At 48.9% G+C, this 21,828-nt stretch overlaps 1 protein-coding gene across 15 annotated transcripts in view; it reads left to right on the top strand.

Moving 5' to 3' along the window:
* The window catches only part of LRRFIP1 (LRR binding FLII interacting protein 1), a 193,995-nt gene that overhangs the window by 104,683 nt on the left and 67,484 nt on the right, over positions 1-21,828 (top strand). For 8 of the 15 annotated variants that reach the window (XM_075317511.1, XM_075317501.1, XM_075317499.1 and 5 more), the window contains exons 3-5: positions 5,008-5,025; positions 8,166-8,213; positions 21,271-21,315. The exons of 4 other annotated variants lie outside the window; for them this stretch is intronic. In XM_075317511.1, coding sequence (XP_075173626.1) covers positions 5,008-5,025; positions 8,166-8,213; positions 21,271-21,315 — 111 coding nt within the window. The remainder of the gene's footprint in view (positions 1-5,007; positions 5,026-8,165; positions 8,214-21,270; positions 21,316-21,828) is intronic. 3 more of the 15 variants (XM_075317498.1, XM_075317506.1, XM_075317504.1) reach the window with 1 other exon arrangement.

Genomic DNA, 21,828 nt, shown 5'->3' with positions numbered 1-21,828 from the left:
TTTTTTTTTTACAATTCATCTACAGTTTAATTTCTTTGTGGTGGTTTTTTTTTGGTTTTGTTTCTTTTTGCTAAAGTTGGCCATGCATGATACATTAATGTCAGACAATTCTTTAATTTTGAGTGGAGCAGCGAACTATGGGCCATCGACATTGTAGGATTTGAACATTTTCCCCCTCGGGAAGATAACGCTGTCAGTTGTCTTGTGCTGGTGCATCCTCCTTTACCTATCCAAATAAATACGCATGCTCGGTCTTCTAATGCGTAGAGGTTTTTAAGGAAACCTGTGCAAATAGTAGTGGGCTGACACTGAGTTGGCTTGTATAAAAGGAGATGTCGCACATTTTCCTTCATTGCTTGAGAAATTTGAAACATTTCCTGAGGCACATGGAAGTCCAAATAGCATGTTTCTCATTGAGCATTGAACATATTGACTCTTAATGGTTTTAACTTTCTTTAGCTGATCATGGTCATAAATGTTCAATATTATCCATGTGAACCGGAAGCTTTTATGATTCACCAACAATCTAAAGGCTGCTCGGAGAAATAGTGATGGAACCACTTAGGCCTCCTTCACTTATGTGGCACACAGAGAAAAGGGCCCCTGTGCAAGTAGAATATATGGGCCCTTTGCAGCCTAAGATCTCATAAAAATGCAAGATTGAACCTACTTTGGAGGTCGAAATGCCCCGCCGCCCCAACCTCTTGGGCCCCTGGTTACACCATTGGTATGTCCGCTCCTGCATAGATCCCATTTTTACTTCTTTCCGTTGTGGATACATATCCCATTCTTTCTTGTAGGATCACTTTTAGGATGAAACGCTTCTCTAACTCCATACATATCCCTGTGTTGACAGAAAGCCACTAAATGCAGCTTTTGTTTTTGATACCTATAGATGTCGGACCAGCGCAGGAAGGGCACATACATATAATCTATTGTGTCTGACAAGCAAAAGAAATATCTGCCATGTTTTATGCCATTTCCCACGCACTGAATGTGAGAGTCTTTATTGTGCAGGACTGGTGGTACTTCTCTTAATTATTACTGCAGTGTTAAAGGGAACCTGTCACGATTTTTTTTTGCCTATAAGCTGCAGCCACCACCACCGGGCTCTTATATACAGTATTCTAACATGCTATATATAAGAGCCCAGGCCGGTATGACAACATAAAAAACACTTTTTATAATACTTACCTAACGGTTGCTCTGCGGTGGAATAGGGCCTAATGGGCATCTCTGTTGTCCGGTGCCGGAGCCGCCTCTTTCGGCCATCTTTGTTCTCCTTCTTCTCTAGCCGCGGTGTATGACGGGTCCGACGTCATCCACACTCGCCGGCATTCTGGCCCTGAGCAGGGCAGAGCAAATTATTGTAGTGCGCCTGCGCAGGACCGGCGAGTGTGTATGACGTAGCTGCGTCATGCACACAGGCTTCAGAAAGAGGACGAAGATGGCCGAAAGAGGAGGCACCGGCACTGGAGAACGGAGACTCCCATATGGCCCAACTCCACCGCAGCGACCGTTTAGGTAAATATTATAAAGTGATTTTTACGTTTAGAATGCTGTATATAAGAGCCCACTGGTGGTGGCCGCAGCTTATAGGCCCCAAATCTACTGACAGGTTCCCTTTAAGAAAAAGGACAAAGAAGAAGGTTTTTAAGTGACATTGAGCATAAAACGAAACGTGGTCACTGATATAAATCAACAAGACATTCTTTCGGACACAACAGTGAAATGAGGGCACTATGTAAAAAAAAAACAAAAAAAACCAAACTCAACCAACCTGCAATTGGAAACTTGAAAAGCATTGATTACTACAGAAATTTGTTCCATTTGTACCTACTTTTTGCATATGAGGCTTTCAGTGCTGAAAGGTTGGGTCCATTCAGAATGGAGGGAAAAAAAGTCTTGACTGCAGAAGAGCAAAAATGCCCGTCTGCTGGTGGAAATGTCCACCATGTACATTCTCACTAGATGGTTGGCTGATTCCAATGATCTTGGTGGTTTTGGTGACCATTATCGTGTATAGGGGCTTGTGGAGCATTTCCTTTTGTAATTTCCATACTTGCAGGCAGCACAGTCTGACAAATACAACAAGCATCAGAGAGCAACCTCCTCTGGCATTATCTCCTGACACCCAATTATGGATGTATAGAAATACAGAGCTGTCAGATGCAGGTTTCACTAGATGGACCTAGGTCTCTTCAACCTATGTAACTAAGAATATGGATTTTATGGAATATTTAGATTTATTCAATGTAATCCCCAGTGCTATCCAAAAATAATTGGCTGTTGCATAGTCAGAGTGTGCATTGCAAGTTATTTTAAGCATCTGTGTCAGAATATCCAATTCATGGATCATCAGTGCGATATTACAGTTAAGTTGTGGAATAAGGCAGTAAGAAGATAAGTTTTAAGTGGTTTCTTTTATGCAGTACACAGAAAAGTAGCGATGGCATCCAATTTCAGTGGATCTCTTTTGCAGAGTCTAAATTTTCTCACTTCTGTATTGGCTATATTTGTAAAAGCTATACCTCGTACACCACTCAGTAGTCTGTGCAGACTTGGTACAACCCTCAATGAAGTTCTAATAATAATATAGAAATCCAGGAACCAATGCACTGGACGATCTCCTTCAAAAAGTCACTTTAGTTATACCAATGTTCACAAAAAAAAATAATTACAGCAACGTTTCAGCCACACAGGTCCTTTATCAAGCCATTGCACACCTTGTTTTTTATTGGCAAGATAAGGGCCCTTTGTGGCTGAAACATTGCATGTTTTTTGGGGTTTTTTTTTGTACTTTTAGTATCAGTAAAGTGACTCTTTCAAAAGAAATTGTCTGGTGCCTTGGTTACTGGATTTCTGTATCCGGTTTGGCAAAATGAAGGCAATCTACTGAACTGAATGCAGGCTCTAATCATTTTGAACTGAATTTTGATGGCTATGTGGTATCGCCCCCTTCTTGCCAAACATGCATCCACATACAGTAGCATGTCTTTTACTAGATATATTAGTATCTGCAGACGCCTGCCAGAGGTATATGTCAGAAATTTTTTCCAGCATATACATCACATTGAGATTATTAATGTGAAGTCAGCAGGGCCTCCTCAAAGAGAAATTGTGATTCTTCATCCAACAACCCCTCCCATACAGATCAGCATAAGTCATTAGCCGAATCCCTGTGTACACAGCTAGACCGGTAACTGTCTCCATACTTCTGTCTTTATCGCATGTCTTAAGAAGAGATGAACGAAACTGTTGAAGTTTTGGTTCGGCGGGTGCACCCGGACTTTAGACAAAATTTGATTTGGGACCCAAACTTAATTTGAACCCCAATGGAAGTCATTAATTGGGCAGTATGGGTCTCTGCCCACATGCAGCCAGCCACAGATCACTTTCAAAAGTGAGTGGGTGGGGTTTTTCCATTTTTATTTTTTATTTATTTATTTTTATTTTTTGGCACACACTACGTCCGATCATGCTGTTGTTACCCCCAGTGTGAGTAGTTCAAAGGCCTAAGCCACACGGCGAGAAAATCGGTGCGAGTGGAGTGCGATAAAACATTGCATTCCACTCGGACCAATTCTAGCCTGTGTGTCAGCACACATGAGCGATTATTTTCTCAGCCCTAATCAGACCGAAAAAACAATCACAGCATGCTGCGACTGTAATGCGAGACTCTTTACTCTCACACCCATTCAAGTGAATGGGGTGAGAGAAAAATCGCACTGCACTTGCGGTACCCTGGTGTACTGCGCGTGCAGAGCGAGAATCGCAGTAGCCAGCTAAGGAGGAGAGGGAGAGAAATCCCTCCCCTCCTCCGTGCCGGCCCGCCCCTCTGCAGCGCTGGCCCGCTCCTCCTCAGAGCTGGCCCGCCCCCCGCAGCTGAGGTCAGCTCGCACGGTTGGACCTCAGTAGCAGGGACACTCGCATGACACTTGGCTTCTGCTGTGCTGCCAGCGCGAGCCAAGTGTCATGCGAGCATCGCACTAGTGCCCCGTGTGGCCCTGGCCATACACTGCAAGCGGCTCGCACTGGGCTGAGCATGGAGTGTACCCAAGCACAGCGATGCTCACATGAGTGGTTTGCATACTTCAAACACTCGAACTCCAAAACCTAACTCTGTTTTTTTTGTACTTCGGGTTCGCTCATCTGTAGTCTTAATCTTAAATAATAGTAAAAGAGCAATTCTTGGTCATAAGTGCGGAGACCAGTCTCGTTAAAAATTCACCATATGAACAGTGTTATAATATGACCAGTCGGTACGTTTTTCCTATAAGCATACATTCTGCAGTTACAATCTGAATATTTGTACTTTTTATTGGATTATGAAAAGCTTATTACCGGCCCATAAACAGAAACGCTGCTAAGTATTTTCTCGTTGTGAACAGACACGTCGTAAACAGATCTACAGAAAAACTGGAAATGGACGATTTGGCAGAGCCTCCAATACGGCTCTTCTGTCCCAAACTTTGGTCACTTGTAACAGGAGTTTTCAGCTCAGCCTCTGTGCCTTTTCTTAAATCCCAGACATGGCGTTGTATTCTAGGTAGGTCACGTGCCAGCCTGACCTAGATTGTACTCTAGACGCTGCCAATCCTAAGTGTATGAGGCTTAGGCTGCTCACCTCGTCCTGCCTTTGGCTTATATATAGAAATGTCTCGGCTCCTCTGTACAGCGTTCCTGCACTAGCCGGTCTTCAAGGAGAAGCTTTACGGCATAAAGATGTAACGTATACTACAGTGTTTAACGCCGGGAGATCGGTGACTTTATATGACACTGAGAAATCTCGTTTACTTCTTGTTGACTTCTCTGTTGCTGTAAGATGTAAGCTCCTCTCATTGGAAACGCTGTGATGTTATGTGAATGATCAGCTCATCCCTAATGTAATGGGGAGGCATTATCGCCACAGGAGCCTCTCCTCTCCTCGCTGTTCTGTCATGCTGTATCTGCTTTGCTATTTTTCTTCTATTTTCTGACGGTTCCTTTCTCTTTATTTTTGTACAGATTTACCAGGTTCAGAAGGTAATGTTATTGTGTGCTATTCCCTGCATGGTCTTTCCTTCACTTATCTGTATATCTAACTCTACCTTTTGTTTCTGGGTTTTTTTTACTACCGGTAGCTGGTATTGGATCTTTGTAACCTAACTAGGAATTTATTTTCTGCATGAAATCAACCAAAGACTAAATTTAAGCACCTGTGTTACAGCTACAATGCCTTGACCCCTGTAATTCTCCTAAACCTTTAAATCACGGTTTTCATGGTGACCTGAATTTGGTTCCGTAAAATCCTAAAGGGGAGCAATTTGGATAAATAATACTGCCCCAATCTAACGTTCTTTTAACAGACATTTTTCTGGCAGGTTAAAGGGAATTTGTCAGCAGGATTTCGCACTAAAAAACTATTTATATGTATATGTAGCTCTTTAAGAGAGAAGTCCAGCATTACCTTTACATGGCCAGTCCAATTCTCCATTACTGAGAAATCGACGTTTGAATTGATATGCAAACGAGGCTGAAGAGCTATTTGTAGATCTGAAGCCTCCGTCACTCCAGCTCTATTACCCGCTCAGCGCTGCCTCCTGCTTGCCTGACAGCTTCTTTGCCTGAAGTCGCCCAGCAAAAGAGCTGGAGTGACGGAGGATTCAGATCCACCAGAGACCTACTGCCTCCTTTGAATATCCATTCAGACGCCGATTTCTCAGTAACATAGGGACAGACTGGCCATGTAAGAGTTATATGCACATCTAAATAGTTTGGGGGAGAAATCCTGCTGACAGGTTCCCTTTAATTAACCTCTATGAAATTTTGTATCCTGTTCTAGTAGCATTCTCTCTTGAGGCACCGAACAACCACCCAATGACCCCCGTGTACGTCCATACAGGGTCTATACAATTGCCTTGATGTTCACTGTAGGTGACTGTATACTTTAAAGGGGTTATTTGGTACTTTGCTTATTTTTACCCTATTGGGAAAAGAATTACCTGTCTATTGTGCCCGGCAACAATCCCTGCCAGCAATTCTGCAGCTTCAGTGACATTACGTCTAAAGAGCAGCTTCTTCTTTTACACTCTGCTCTGTCAATGGGCCATCACTATTACTGTTGTCAAACCGCATGATGTCGACAGAGCAGACGAAAGAAGAAGAGCTGCTTCCTTAGGCTAGGTTCACACTTTCGTTGTTTTGCATCAGTCACAATCCGTCGACTTGAGGAATTACGGTATCCTGCAAAATATTTTGCAGGAATCCAGTTTTTCCCCATAGACTTCTATTAGTGACGGATTGTGACTGATGGCCTTGCGTTGCATCCGCTGCGAACTGATCAGTAGTTTAGTGACTGACCGTCAGGCGGGAGCAACGCTGAATGTAACTTTTTTGGAGCGGCAAAAAAACGGACTCCGCAGGTGTCCGTCACAATCAGTCACAAGCTATAATAAATGTCTAGGGTGCTGGATTCCGTCGTAATCCATCACACAACGGAATCCAGTGCTGGATTCCGTCATGCTCTACTGAGCATGCCCAGCATGTTTGGCACACCCAATGGGCTGTCCCAAACACAAACGGATCACGACGATCCGTCAAAGAACGGATGCACAACGGATGTAACGGACGCGACGGATCAGTTTTTTCACAGGGTACCTGTGAACGGATTCCTGTGAAATTACACATCCGTTGCATCAGTTGACATCTCAAAAATGACGGATCCGTCATTGCGTCGCAACAACGGACCTGACGGAAGCAAAACAGCGGAAGTGTGAACCTAGCCTTAATGTGAGGTCAAAGAAGCCGCAGAATCACCGGCATGAGCAGTTTGTGACCTCCTCAAGCCAGAAGACATTGACGTCGGGCACAGCAGGTAGGTAATAGTGATGAGCGAGCACTATTATGATATGTACTCGTAACAAACAGTCTGACACTTGGACAGGCTCATCTCGTGTACCGGCTCATAAAGGAAGTCAAAGGGAAATGTGAGCATTTTTCCTGAAGATCTACTGGAAAAATGTTCAAGTTCCCCATTGATTTCCATTATACTTTGTAATCGAGTCAAGCCTGTCCAAGTGTCCAACAGCTCGTTATGAGTACCGAGCATGGTAGTGCTCGCTCATCACTAGTTACGAATACCGAACACCCGAGCATGGTAGTGCCCGCTCATCACTAGTTATGAGCACTTGAGCATGGTAGTGCTCATTCATCACTAGCATGTAATTAACAACTACCTGTCTGTAAAAGCTTAGCACCATAGCAAAAAATAAGTAAATCCTGGATAACCCCTTTTAATAAGTGAACCCAACTAGTCACACTTTAGTGTTTTTATTACAATGATGCGATTGCCCTGCGGATTACACAACTGAGATTTGACATTGAGCCCTGTACCGGTTCTGCCGCCGGTCTAGGCTGTAGGTGGCCTCTCCCTGCTATGTGGTAAATAAACTGAGTCATCTATATAACCACTGCTTTATAGCATGTTAAGATATGAGCAGACTTTATTGTGTTACAGGGTGTATGTAATCAAGTACAAATATTTTAAAAACACATTTATTCTAAAGAGTTAGACTTGCTGTCCACTACACTTTATTGCTTTAAAAATTGACCCATGGTCAATTGACTCCGTGGACCTGGAGTTAAAAAATCAAATAATATCATGGGGTTAATTAAAAGTAATTTAAAGTACTGCTCAATTTTTTACAATCGGAGCAAATCATATTCTCTCCATTCAGTGAGTGGGCGCAGTATGCTTTAATTCCAGACATTCCCTACAACTGCGTCATAATGTCAGTTTGGATGATTCACAAGATTTTTTTTGGTCTCCACGAAGAATATGGTCTTTTATAGTCTGATTTTGTTTTATATGCCTATTCTAGTAGAGCTATTCTGGGTTCACAAGACAATTGTGGTTTATGTCACTAGTCTATGGGAATAATAAAAATTCTGCATGTATTCTACTGACCCATCATATGCCAAAAGTGTAGACTGTCACAGATGGGGATGTATGTAATGGGAGTGTGTACAGTGAACATCTGGATATGTCTGACGGCTAAAGAAGTCATTCAACTTATGGCTGGCAACCTATTCAACTCTGTGCTAACATTGCATCACTGTCTTGCTGAATTTTGCTCTGTTCCTGTCCTTCTGATCAGTCTTCTTTTTTTCTCTTCTTCCCTCAGAAATATTATGGTTTGGATACCAAGTGGGGTGACATTGAGCAGTGGATGGTAGGCGTTCTCATTGTAGCCCTCCCTTCGAATTCATGTCATTCTTGTCTTCTGTGTGTGACGTGGACGGCCCATGTCTTGGTTTCTTGTCTCATGTCTTTGTCATGTTTGATTTAAAGAAAAAAAATAAATATCCTTACTCGGAAGAGGCCATTTTTAATCCACACTTGATACTACAGTAATAGACACAATAGTACCTCCATACTGTTGGCTGTAGTGTTTCTGAGGTTTGTGTCCCCAATCCTCTGCCTACACTGTAAATACATCACCGCTGACTTCACATACTGCAGCTCATCATACCTGTACACTAGTGTCATAGGTACATTAGTGTTTTGTTTTATACTTGTTTGTGCACGCTGTTATGAAGTAACCCTCTTGTGTAGAGGTATATTTGTAAGCATGTTAAATGGTGTGTGAATATTTCCAGACCCACATCATTATTGTTAAACTCAAGAAGATATTTCTGAATTTGAGGGAACCGCTTTATTCTATTCAGTTCTTTCCATTTTCCCTTTCCTGTATATACACTGCTCAAAAAAAAAATAAAGGGAACACTAAAACACCACATCCTAGATCTTAATGAATGAAATATTCCAGGCGCAAATCTTTTATTACGTAGTGGAATGCGTTGAGAACAATAAAACATTAAAATGATCAATGTAAATTAAAATTAATATCTCATGGAGGTCTGGATGTTGAATGATGCTCAAAGTGGAAAATCAAATTACAGGCTGATGCAACGTCAGTGCAAATTTCTCAAAACGAGGAAATGAGGCTTCGTAGTGTGTGGCCTCCACGTGCCTGTATGACCTCTCTACAACACCTGGGTATGCTCCTGACGAGGCAGCGGATGTTCTCATGAGGATCTGCTCCCCAATCTGGATTAAAGCCTCAGTCAACTCCTGGACAGTCTGTGGTGCAATATGGTGTTGGTGTATGGAACGAGACATGATGTCCCAGATGTGCTCTATTGGATTCATGAATGGCCAGGTCAGTCCATAGCATCAATGCCTTCATCATGCAGGAATGGCTGACACACTTAAGCCACATGAGGCCTAGCATTGTCATGCATCAGAAGGAACCCAGGGCCCACTGCACCTGCATGTGGTCTCACACTGAGTTTGAGGAAAGCATCCTGGTACTAATGGAAGTCAGGGCACCTCTGGCTAACGCATGGAGGGCTGTGCGGCCCTCCAAACAAGTTCTTCCCCACACCATTACTGACCCACTGCCAAACTGGTCATGCTGAAGGATGTTGCAGGTAGCAGAATGTTCTCCACGGCGTCTCTAGACTCTGTCATGTCTTTCACATGTTAGCATTGTGAGCCTGCTATCATCCGTGAAGAGCACAGGGCGCCAATCTCAAATCTGCCATTTTTGGTGTTCTCTGGCAAATGCCAATTGCCCTGCACGGTGTTGGGCTGGAAGAACAACACCCACTTGTGGACATCGAACCCTCGTACCACCCATATGGAGTCTGTTTTTGACAGTTTGAGCAGACACATGGATATTAATGGCCTGCTGGAGGTCATTTTGCAGGGCTCTTGCACTGCTCCTCCTTGAACAGAGGAGGAGGTAGCAGTCCTGCTGCTGGGTTGTTGCCCTCCTATGGCCTTCTCTACATCTCCTTGTGTAGTGGCCTGTCTCCTGGTATCTGCTCCATGCTCTGGACACTGCTGACAGACACCGCTAACTTTCGTGCCACAGTTTGCATTGAAGTGTCATCCTGGATGAGCTGCACTCAGGGCCGGATTAAGGTTGGTGGGGGCCCCTGGGCAGAAAATCTGGTGGGGGCCCCATAACGTTAACAGTTTTAGCCATAACAGTAGAGCGCGAACTGTAGCATTTAGATAGAAATCCAATGAACATTTATCCTGTTCTGCCACATTCAGATTTACAGTACTACAATACAGACACAGTCCAGGATCACTCACAGCCGTCACTTATACACGGAAAGTAGAGTTAAGGCTGCTTTACACATTTCGATCTCGTATGCGATCACACACGCCCCCATCGTATGTGCGGAACAGGCAATTTGTTTCCTGTGTCGCACAAACGATTACCCCCATCACACGTACCTTCCAAACAACCTCGCTGTGGGCAGCGAACATCCACTTCCTGGAGTGGGAGGGACATTCGGCGTCACAGCAACGTCACACAGCGGCCGGCCAATAGAAGCGGAGGGGCGGAGATGAGCGGGGCGTAAACATCCCGCCCACCTCCTTCCTTCCGCATTGCCGGCAGTATGCAGGTAAGCTGCAGTTCATTGTTCCCGGGGTATCACACGGAGCGATGTGTGCTGCCTCAAGAACGATGAACAACCAGACGTTCAATTTTTAGAAAATGAACGACGTGTCAGCGATCAACGTTTTAACGCACAATCAGGGTCGCATGTAGCTGTCACACACTACAATATCACTAACGATGCCGGATGTGCGTCACTTACGACGTGACACATCGTTATATATATTGTAGCGTGTAAAACTTTACTCACATTTTTTACTGATCCCAATGTTAAGGCAGCCAGGGCCGGCTCCAGGTTTTTGTGGCCTCCGGGTGAAAGAGTCTCAGTGGACCCCATCCACACACAGACACGCACATACACATACAGACACGCACATACACACACAGACACGCAATTACACATACAGGCATACATATACATATTTGAAGACAAATTCATAAAAATACATATAAACAGACAAATATATGCACAGTCATATACACTGACACACATGCCAACAGCCTCACTCACCTCTCCCGCTTGTTTCCGTCCAGCTTCTTCAGGACATGTGGCTGTGTTTCACGATGGCTGTCACTAACAGACATGACTGCACACCGACAGCACTGCTGTATATACATCACAGGAGGGGCAGGGGGCATAGACGTTACTGGAGTGGCAAACAGCTCTGGTGGTGTACTCATTACTGCGATGGGTGACATAGCGCTCTGGGGGACCCATATAGTTCTGGGGGGGGCCGCACAGACTGCTCTAATTCATATATACACACACACACAGTACTGCTTCTTACACACACAGCTCTGACACACACACACACACTACAATGCACCCTCTACACACACACACACAATGCACCCCACATCACCACACACTACAATGCACCCCCCCACACACACACACACACTGCACCCCACATCACCTCCCACACACACACACACACACACACACACACACACAAACAATGCACCCCACATCACCTCACACACACACACACACACAATGCACCCCACATCACCTCACAAACACACACACAATGCACCCCACATCACCTCTCACACACACACACACACACACACACAGAATACAATGCACCCCCCCATTACCCCTCCCCCCACATACAATACAATGCACCCCCCCATTACCCCTCCCCCCACATACAATACAATGCACCCCCCATTAACCCTCCCCCACACACAATACAATGCACCCCTCATTACCCTTCCCCACACAGAATACAATGCACCCCTCATTACCCTTCCCCACACACACGATACAATGCACCCTCCATTACCCCTCCCCCCACACACAATACAACCCTCATCACCCCCTACACACACAAATTACACTGCCCCATCACTACACACTCCTCCCTCCCTCCCTCGGAATACAGTACTCCTCCTCTGCCTGTACAGAGCTGTGTTCCTTCACAAATGTTCCCCGTTGTGTCCTCAGCCCCTCCTCACTCATCCCCATTAATTACACCTGTCTCTTCAGCTCCTTCATGGAGCGCTCGCTTCCTCTTGTCCCCTGTGTGGCGCCGGCAGCACTGTGATGACGTCAGCAAGGTGCTGATCTCATCACGTTGCTGCACGTCGGGGGCGGGGCCGGGTCCCGGCGCGCTGTTCAAATGTATTTACGTCTGAAAGATGCAAATACATTTGAATAGGAAAGAGGAAGCTGCGGTCATCGGCTCTGCTGCACTCCTCTGCACTGGGTGCATGCCGAGCACAGCACACAGCAGAGCCGACAGAGCACAGCGCGCTGCCTCCTGCTAGTGTGCCTGGCATGCACACACAGTGTAGAGGAGCGCAGCGGGGACAGCAGATACAGCGGCGCACTACACCGTGCCCCTGCTTCTAGGGAGGGGGAGAGGGAGGGGGAGGGTGAGGGAGGGGGGGAAGCTGCCCGCCCCTCGCTGGGTACGGCCGCAGCACATAGCAGGGAGCATTAGCACACCTGACCCCGGAAGTACAAGCGGCCGCTGGTACTTCCGGTGTCAATCAGCGTCCTGTGCCCGCAGTTTGTTTTTGCGTCTTAAAGACGCAGATACAAATAAATAGCGGTGCTTCAACACCCCGCGCCAACCCCCCCCCCCCCCCCCCGAAAACACAGCTGATTTATTAGACTGTCTTTACGGAGGGGGAGAGGGTGGGAAGAAAAAAAAAATGCTGACAGGTGCCAAGTATGGTGGGGGCCCCCTTAGAAGCTCTTTTGGTGGGGGCCCCTGGGCTGGAGCCCCGTCTGCCCCGCCTATAATCCGGCCCTGGCTGCACTACTGTGCCACTTGTGTGTGTTGTAGACATAAACTCATGCTACCTCTAGGGGTGAGAGCAATGACAAAATGCAAGTGACCAACAGCCAAAAAGGATGAGAACAGAGAAATTGTGTTGTCATCACCTGCAGAACCACTCCTTTATAGGGATTTTCTTGCTAATTGCCTATCCGTTGTACCTGCTGTCTGTTCCATTTGCACAAGTAGAGCTGTAGGGGGAAAAAGCGCAATAGGGTCTTACCCGGTATGAGGGTAGAGAGACAGAAAGAGGTACACTCACCTGGTAGGGTTGTGCAAGTCACAACTCCTTATGATCGCATGTGAGTGCCTTTTTGTGGTTTAGCAGCGGCCCCGGAATGCAGTGTATAAAATATAGGTCAGGTAAAGAGAAAACCGGTTTAAATGCCGCGCTAAAAACCACTGATGCTGTAGATGAAAAAGATTTCCTTTATTTCATAATTCTACGCGTTTCAGAGACATCTCCGTCTCCTTCCTCCTTTGTAATATGATTTATTTTCCTGAGGAAGGAGACGGAGATGTCTCTGAAACGCGTAGAATTATGAAATAAAGGAAATCTTTTTCATCTACAGCATCAGTGGTTTTTAGCGCGGCATTTAAACCGGTTTTCTCTTTACCTGACCTATATTCCATTTGCACAAGAGCAGATTCACAGTCAGTGTTGCTTCATAACTGGACAGGCTGATTTATCAGAAGTGTGATTGACTTGGAGTTACATTGTGTTGTTTGTGTTCCCTTTATATTTTTGAGCAGTGTATATGCTTTTCATTACAATATGCACAATGCCCATCGAGTGTGAATTGTATTATTAGTTCATTATATTATATATATTGGGGTCTGGTAAAGGGTTTTTTCAATTTTGAAAAACCCCTGTTCCCCAGCTGCATTCTGTTTAAAACAAACACAAACAGTGCTTAACGGTCTCTTCCCAGGTCCAGCACTGAGTTTCCTCCGCTGCACACAGTGTGTTATTGTCTGCAGCGCTGAGGTCACGTCGACAGTGCTGCCAGCATCAGTGACATCAGTGGCTCTGCCTGAATTGACAGCACGCGTTACTATCATTGAATGTACTGATTCACTGCAGAGTTATCCTAGTGACCTCAACTCTGCAAACCATAACAGACATCGGGAGCAGTGGTGAAGACTCTGTGCTGAACCTGGGGAGGGTGAGTAAAGCACAGATGTTGTTTGTTTGTTTTTTTAACTGAAATTAGTGGACAGAGGTTTTCTGAAACCGGGAAATGAAGTTTTCTACAGTTATAGATAAAGCGTGATTTACTGGACACACACACACACACATCACATCACATCAAACATCACACATCACATCTTTTTTCTGTACCGGTTGCCTCTGTATTGACCAGCACAGTAAATTGTTCTTTTTGATATAGCAGGAAAAAAAAAGGTACACCGACATTTGCCGCCATGATGGAAGGCAAAATAAACTTCTGTAGACTGTCGAGGATAAAGGGGCAAATGCAGAGATCCCCCAAGCTTTCTGACCTTGAGAGCCACATTTACATCTGAAAGAGGGTTGGGAGCCACATTCAGCTCTGAGAGAGGGTCGCGAGCAGCATCCAACTCCCGCCCCCCTCAGAGTAGTGACACCTTGAGCTCCAATTATTGGTATAATGACAGCCAAAGCTTTTCCACAGAAATCACACCGAGAGAATACACCAATTTAAAGGGGTTCTTACCATACCCTCCTTTCCAATCTGCTCTTCTGTGTGGGGCTACTCACAAAAGTTCCCATATGGAGATCTGTTCTTTATAGCTGTTCGCTAGACCTGGTGCTAATGCACCAAGCTGGAAAACAGCCGCGAGCCACACACCTTGGCCCCTCAAGCCACATGTGGCTCCTGAGCTTAAAAGGGGTTGTCCGACATAACAAAAATGTTTGAGTGTAAGCTAATCTGTGCTGTATTGTCATATTAAACACCCCTACATTGTTATTTTTTGTTTTCTAACTTTTGTTCCTCTTGAATTATCCCTTTATTCTCTGCAGCTTCTTGTTTACATTCAGCTCCAGCAAACATGACCACTTCCTGTGCCAAACCTCAGTCAGAGCTGGCACCGCCCAGCCTCAGTGTTCAGCCCCACCCCAGTGTCCAGCCTCGCCCCCTGCCCGCCCCCTGCACACACATTCCCTGTCAGTATATTCTGCCCCAGCACCTGACCTGGTATCACTACAGCATTGCAAATAACAGCCCCACATCAGGCTCTGCACCCCACACCACATCGGGCTCTGCACCGCACACATATGGCTCTGCACCCCACACCACATCGGGCTCTGCACCGCACACCACATCGGGCTCTGCACCCCACACCACATCAGGCTCTGCACCTCACACCACATCGGGCTCTGCACCTCACACCACATCGGGCTCTGCACCCCACACCACATCGGGCTCTGCACCGCACACCACATCGGGCTCTGCACCGCACACCACATCGGGCTCTGCACCGCACACCACATTGGGCTCTGCACCGCACACCACATCGGGCTCTGCACCGCACACCACATCGGGCTCTGCACCGCACACCACATCGGGCTCTGCACCTCACACCACATCGGGCTCTGCACCCCACACCACATCGGGCTCTGCACCGCACACCACATCGGGCTCTGCACCGCACACCACATCGGGCTCTGCACCGCACACCACATTGGGCTCTGCACCGCACACCACATCGGGCTCTGCACCGCACACCACATCGGGCTCTGCACCGCACACCACATCGGGCTCTGCACCGCACACCACATCGGGCTCTGCACCGCACACCACATCGGGCTCTGCACCGCACACCACATCGGGCTCTGCACCCCACGCCACATCGGGCTCTGCACCGCACACCACATCGGGCTCTGCACCCCACACCACATCGGGCTCTGCACCGCACACCACATCGGGCTCTGCACCGCACACCACATCGGGCTCTGCACCGCACACCACATCGGGCTCTGCACCGCACACCACATCGGGCTCTGCACCGCACACCACATCGGGCTCTGCACCCCACACCACATCGGGCTCTGCACCGCACACCACATCGGGCTCTGCACCCCACACCACATCGGGCTCTGCACCCCACACCACATCGGGCTCTGCACCCCACACCACATCGGGCTCTGCACCCCACACCACATCGGGCTCTGCACCGCACACCACATCGGGCTCTGCACCGCACACCACATCGGGCTCTGCACCGCACACCACATCGGGCTCTGCATCGCACACCACATCGGGCTCTGCACTGCACACACACACACCAGGCTGTGCACCGCACACACACACACATCAGGCTGTGCACCGCACACACACACATCAGGCTGTGCACCGCATACACACACACATACATACACACACACACACATCGGGCTGTGTACCGCATACACACACATCGGGCTGTGTACCGCATACACACACACACACCCACACCTAGAGTTATATATTATACATAATCCCCCTCATGCACTCTCTTCTCTCCCACTGCACTGTCTCCTCTTCCCCCAGCACTCCCCTGTCTCTCACCCCCATGAAGTCTCGTTTCTGCCCCCCTGTTGTGTCAGCCATGATCTCTAGCCCCCCACTCTGTCAGCCGTGCATGCTCTTCTCTGCCCCCTCCCCCCCCCCTCGCTCTCCCTTCTCACTCGTGCAGCATGCTGTCTCTTCTCCGTGCTGTGATGATTCCAGTGTCCCATACAGAGCTCAGTGCTGTTGTTCGCTGGTGTCAGGTGACATCCCTGCTTCTGACTGTATTCAGAAGCCAAGAGCATGGGAGGCTGCAGTCATCAGAGACAGCGCACTGGGGAGGGGGGTCACAGTTGCCCGGGCACCATCTATCTATATATATAATTGCCTTATTCTGTCTGTCTGTCTGTCTGTCTGTCATGCTCCAAAATTGTGTCCTTACGGTGACACAAAGCTGATTGGCCGCTGGGCTCGCCATGGCCCCGCCCCCCCCCACGGATTGGCCTCTCGCCCCGGCTCTCTGCAGGCCCCGCCCCCTCACGCAATGCACGCTCGCTCTTGCCCAACTGACACGTAGCGCCGACTCCCAGGTAAGTACACACACACACATCAGATCACACTCACTCTCACACACACCTCACACATCACATCCACACACTCACAACATCCTGGGATATCGCTTGCTTCTACACCGGCTCCGTCACGATCCCAGCAGCGCCAGACATAACCTTGCGATGCTGGGATCTTCACGGAGCCCGTGAACGCTGTTAACCATTATACACATCGGGTAACTAAGGTCCCTTGGTTACCCGATGTGTATCATAGTTAACAGTGTACACCGGCTCACACTCACTCTCACACACACCTCACACATACATCACATCGCATCCACACACTCACAGCATCCGGCGACATCGCTTGCTTCTCGGCCTCGATACTGTGCTGTTGTGACCTTCCAGGACCTGTCGGAGGATCACATGGCCAGAAGCATGTGGTATCTCCGGATGTTGTGAGTATGAGCGCGTATGTGCAATATCGTCAGTGTGTGTGCGTGAGTGTATACGATCGGGTGTGTGAGTGTCGGCAGAGGAGCATGGCGTGCTGGAGGAGGCTGGGAGGAGAGAGGCTGATCCTGGGGAAGGCTGGGACGGAGAGGCTGATGCTGGGGACAGAGAGGCTGATGCTGGGGACAGAGAGGCTGATGCTGGGATGAGAGAGGCTGATGCTGGGGACAGAGAGGCTGATGCTGGGGACAGAGAGGCTGATGCTGGGGACAGAGAGGCTGATGCTGGGGACAGAGAGGCTGATGCTGGGGACAGAGAGGCTGATGCTGGGGACAGAGAGGCTGATGCTGGGGACAGAGAGGCTGATGCTGGGGACAGAGAGGCTGATGCTGGGGACAGAGAGGCTGATGCTGGGGACAGAGAGGCTGATGCTGGGGACAGAGAGGCTGATGCTGGGGACAGAGAGGCTGATGCTGGGATGAGAGAGGCTGATGCTGGGATGAGAGAGGCTGATGCTGGGGACAGAGAGGCTGATGCTGGGGACAGAGAGGCTGATGCTGGGGACAGAGAGGCTGATGCTGGGAAGAGAGAGGCTGATGCTGGGAAGAGAGAGGCTGATGCTGGGAAGAGAGAGGCTGATGCTGGGAAGAGAGAGGCTGATGCTGGGAAGAGAGAGGCTGATGCTGGGGACAGAGAGGCTGATGCTGGGGACAGAGAGGCTGATGCTGGGGACAGAGAGGCTGATGCTGGGGACAGAGAGGCTGATGCTGGGGACAGAGAGGCTGATGCTGGGGACAGAGAGGCTGATGCTGGGGACAGAGAGGCTGATGCTGGGGACAGAGAGGCTGATGCTGGGGACAGAGAGGCTGATGCTGGGGACAGAGAGGCTGATGCTGGGGACAGAGAGGCTGATGCTGGGGACAGAGAGGCTGATGCTGGGGACAGAGAGGCTGATGCTGGGATGAGAGAGGCTGATGCTGGGGACAGAGAGGCTGATGCTGGGGACAGAGAGGCTGATGCTGGGGACAGAGAGGCTGATGCTGGGGACAGAGAGGCTGATGCTGGGGACAGAGAGGCTGATGCTGGGGACAGAGAGGCTGATGCTGGGGACAGAGAGGCTGATGCTGGGGACAGAGAGGCTGATGCTGGGAAGAGAGAGGCTGATGCTGGGAAGAGAGAGGCTGATGCTGGGGACAGAGAGGCTGATGCTGGGGACAGAGAGGCTGATGCTGGGGACAGAGAGGCTGATGCTGGGGACAGAGAGGCTGATGCTGTGGACAGAGAGGCTGATGCTGTGGACAGAGAGGCTGATGCTGTGGACAGAGAGGCTGATGCTGTGGACAGAGAGGCTGATGCTGGGGACAGAGAGGCTGATGCTGGGGACAGAGAGGCTGATGCTGGGGACAGAGAGGCTGATGCTGGGGACAGAGAGGCTGATGCTGGGGACAGAGAGGCTGATGCTGGGGACGAGAGAGGCTGATGCTGGGGACGAGAGAGGCTGATGCTGGGGACGAGAGAGGCTGATGCTGGGGACAGAGAGGCTGATGCTGGGGACAGAGAGGCTGATGCTGGGGACAGAGAGGCTGATGCTGGGGACAGAGAGGCTGATGCTGGGATGAGAGAGGCTGATGCTGGGGACAGAGAGGCTGATGCTGGGGACAGAGAGGCTGATGCTGGGGACAGAGAGGCTGATGCTGGGGACAGAGAGGCTGATGCTGGGGACAGAGAGGCTGATGCTGGGGACAGAGAGAGGCTGATGCTGGGAAGAGAGGCTGATGCTGGGAAGAGAGAGGCTGATGCTGGGAGGAGAGAGGCTGATGCTGGGAGGAGAGAGGCTGATGCTGGGAGGAGAGAGGCTGATGCTGGGAGGAGAGAGGCTGATGCTGGGAGGAGAGAGGCTGATGCTGGGAGGAGAGAGGCTGATGCTGGGAGGAGAGAGGCTGATGCTGGGAGGAGAGAGGCTGATGCTGGGAGGAGAGAGGCTGATGCTGGGAGGAGAGAGGCTGATGCTGGGAGGAGAGAGGCTGATGCTGGGAGGAGAGAGGCTGATGCTGGGAGGAGAGAGGCTGATGCTGGGAGGAGAGAGACTGATGCTGGGAGGAGAGAGGCTGATGCTGGGAGGAGAGAGGCTGATGCTGGGAGGAGAGAGGCTGATGCTGGGAGGAGAGAGGCTGATGCTGGGGACAGAGAGGCTGATGCTGGGGACAGAGAGGCTGATGCTGGGGACAGAGAGGCTGATGCTGGGGACAGAGAGGCTGATGCTGGGGACAGAGAGGCTGATGCTGGGGACAGAGAGGCTGATGCTGGGGACAGAGAGGCTGATGCTGGGGACAGAGAGGCTGATGCTGGGGACAGAGAGGCTGATGCTGCGGGCAGAGAGGCTGATGCTGGGGACAGAGAGGCTGATGCTGCGGGCAGAGAGGCTGATGCTGCGGGTAGAGAGGCTGATGCTGGCGCAGCATAGCGGATGGAGCACGTTTGGGAGTGCGTAGCATGGCAGATGGAGCACGTTTGGGAGTGCGCAGCATGGCGGATGGAGCACGTTTGGATGGAGCACGTTTGGGAGTGCGCAGCATGGCGGATGGAGCACGTTTGGGAGTGCGCAGCATGGCGGATGGAGCACGTTTGGGAGTGCGCAGCATGGGGGATGCAGCACGATGGGGAGTGCGGAGCATGGCGGATGGAGCACGTTTGGGAGTGCGCAGCATGGCGGATGGAGCACGTTTGGGAGTGCGCTGCATGGGGGATGGAGCACGATGGGGAATGCGCAGCATGGCGGATGGAGCACGTTTGGGAGTGCGCAGCATGGCGGATGGAGCACGTTTGGGAGTGCGCAGCATGGCGGATGGAGCACGTTTGGGAGTGCGCAGGATGGGAGATGTAGCACGATGGGGGGTGCGCAGCATAGGGGATGGCGCACGATGGGGAGTGCACACCTCCCCCCAACACACACACACACACACGCGCGCGCGCACTGCACAACACACCACACACACACACACACACACACACTGGGAACCACAAACAACTGCCCTACACAGACACCCACACACAGACAACTCTGCACACACAAATATACGCACATACCGCACAACACACACATTGCACAAAACATACCTCCCCCAAAACACACCACACACACACAAACCGCGCAACACACACACACGCTACAGACACACAGCGCTCCACAAACAACGCAACACACAAACAACACCGCTCTCACCCCCCGCCACACCCAGACAACACCCAGAACATGTACAACCCCTACACAAACACTTGGTAACTACACACAACAACATCTATATATATATATAATCATACATGAACTACACAATACGTAAATTCTAGAATACCCGATGCGTAGAATCGGGCCACCTTCTAGTACAACATAATGAGCTGAGGACACTGTTGGGAAAACAGCGCTCACGGTGTCCTAGACAGAGAGGGCAGCCCTGTGTTTGTCCAGCACATACAGGGCACAGATAGCAGCGCACAGGGAGGGGGCGGGGCTCATCGCACTGTACAGCCCAGCAGGGCGGCAACATGCAGTGGCAGATTTGCATGTCAACATGGGCCTGCCCATGTAGACATGAAATGACCGGAAGTAGCAAAATCACAGCAGGAGCAGTCACAAGACCGCTCTGAGCCTGGGGAGAGGGGCTGACAGCAGGGCAGGTAAGTGGTCTCTATCTACTTACCTGCCCCAATGTAGCCCAATAGTGTAAATAATAAAAAAAGCAAAATAAGCCGGATAACCCCTTTAAGGGTTGGGGACCCCTGGGCTAATGGATACATATAACACGTCAGCTAAAGGTAGAGACCCCACGGTGCAGGCCGCCTTCTAGTTCCCAGTTTATATGTATACTGTGTCCGTTTTCTTAAGTGTGCCTCCATGTTGTTTCCCCTTCAGATGCTTTTCTTTGTATTTTATCCATCTCATGCATGTTTTTCTCCTTCCCTCTCCTTTCCTGTGTCTTAAGTGTCTCGCTTTCGCTCCTTGATCTTAGCAGCTTTGTGTTATTTTCTTCTTCCCTAAATGCATATCCAGGAAGACAGTGAGCGGTACTCACACCGACCACGGAGAAATCTCCAGGTCAGTTTTTTACCCAGTGCAATGTATGGACAACTTCCAGATCAACCTGATGTAATGGAATAATTGTGTGTAAATGTATGTTGTGCGATGGATAAGTACTGCAGACAAGTCATCCCATAATAACATTTGTGATCGGTGTAATTTATTGACTAAATCCATGGACTTCTTACAAGGGGTTAGCAATCTTGATTACAACCAATGTTATACTAAAATACTCATAGTAAAAAAATAAATAAAAATAAAATACTTAAAACCTTCTAGGCTTATTTGTCTTGTCTTAAAAGTACATCATTTATGGTTGAGAATTCTTCCTAAATATTGTGAAGCCGCTGGATTATATTTAGTCCTCATTCAAGGTTTTTTTTTCACATGTATTAAAAAATAGTACGAGTGTCATCAGTGTTTGGTCAGTGTGTCCCTTTTTGCCATCAGTGTTTCATCAGTGATTTTCACATAGGAAAAAAATCGATTACAAAGCTTCTCCTATACATGCAATGTTAATCACAGACTCTA

This window comes from Anomaloglossus baeobatrachus, chromosome 7 (assembly GCF_048569485.1).
Source record: "Anomaloglossus baeobatrachus isolate aAnoBae1 chromosome 7, aAnoBae1.hap1, whole genome shotgun sequence".
NCBI classification, from domain to species: Eukaryota; Metazoa; Chordata; class Amphibia; order Anura; family Aromobatidae; genus Anomaloglossus; species Anomaloglossus baeobatrachus.
Note: the sequence above shows the minus strand (reverse complement) of the source record. Positions and strands in the feature narration are given on the sequence as shown.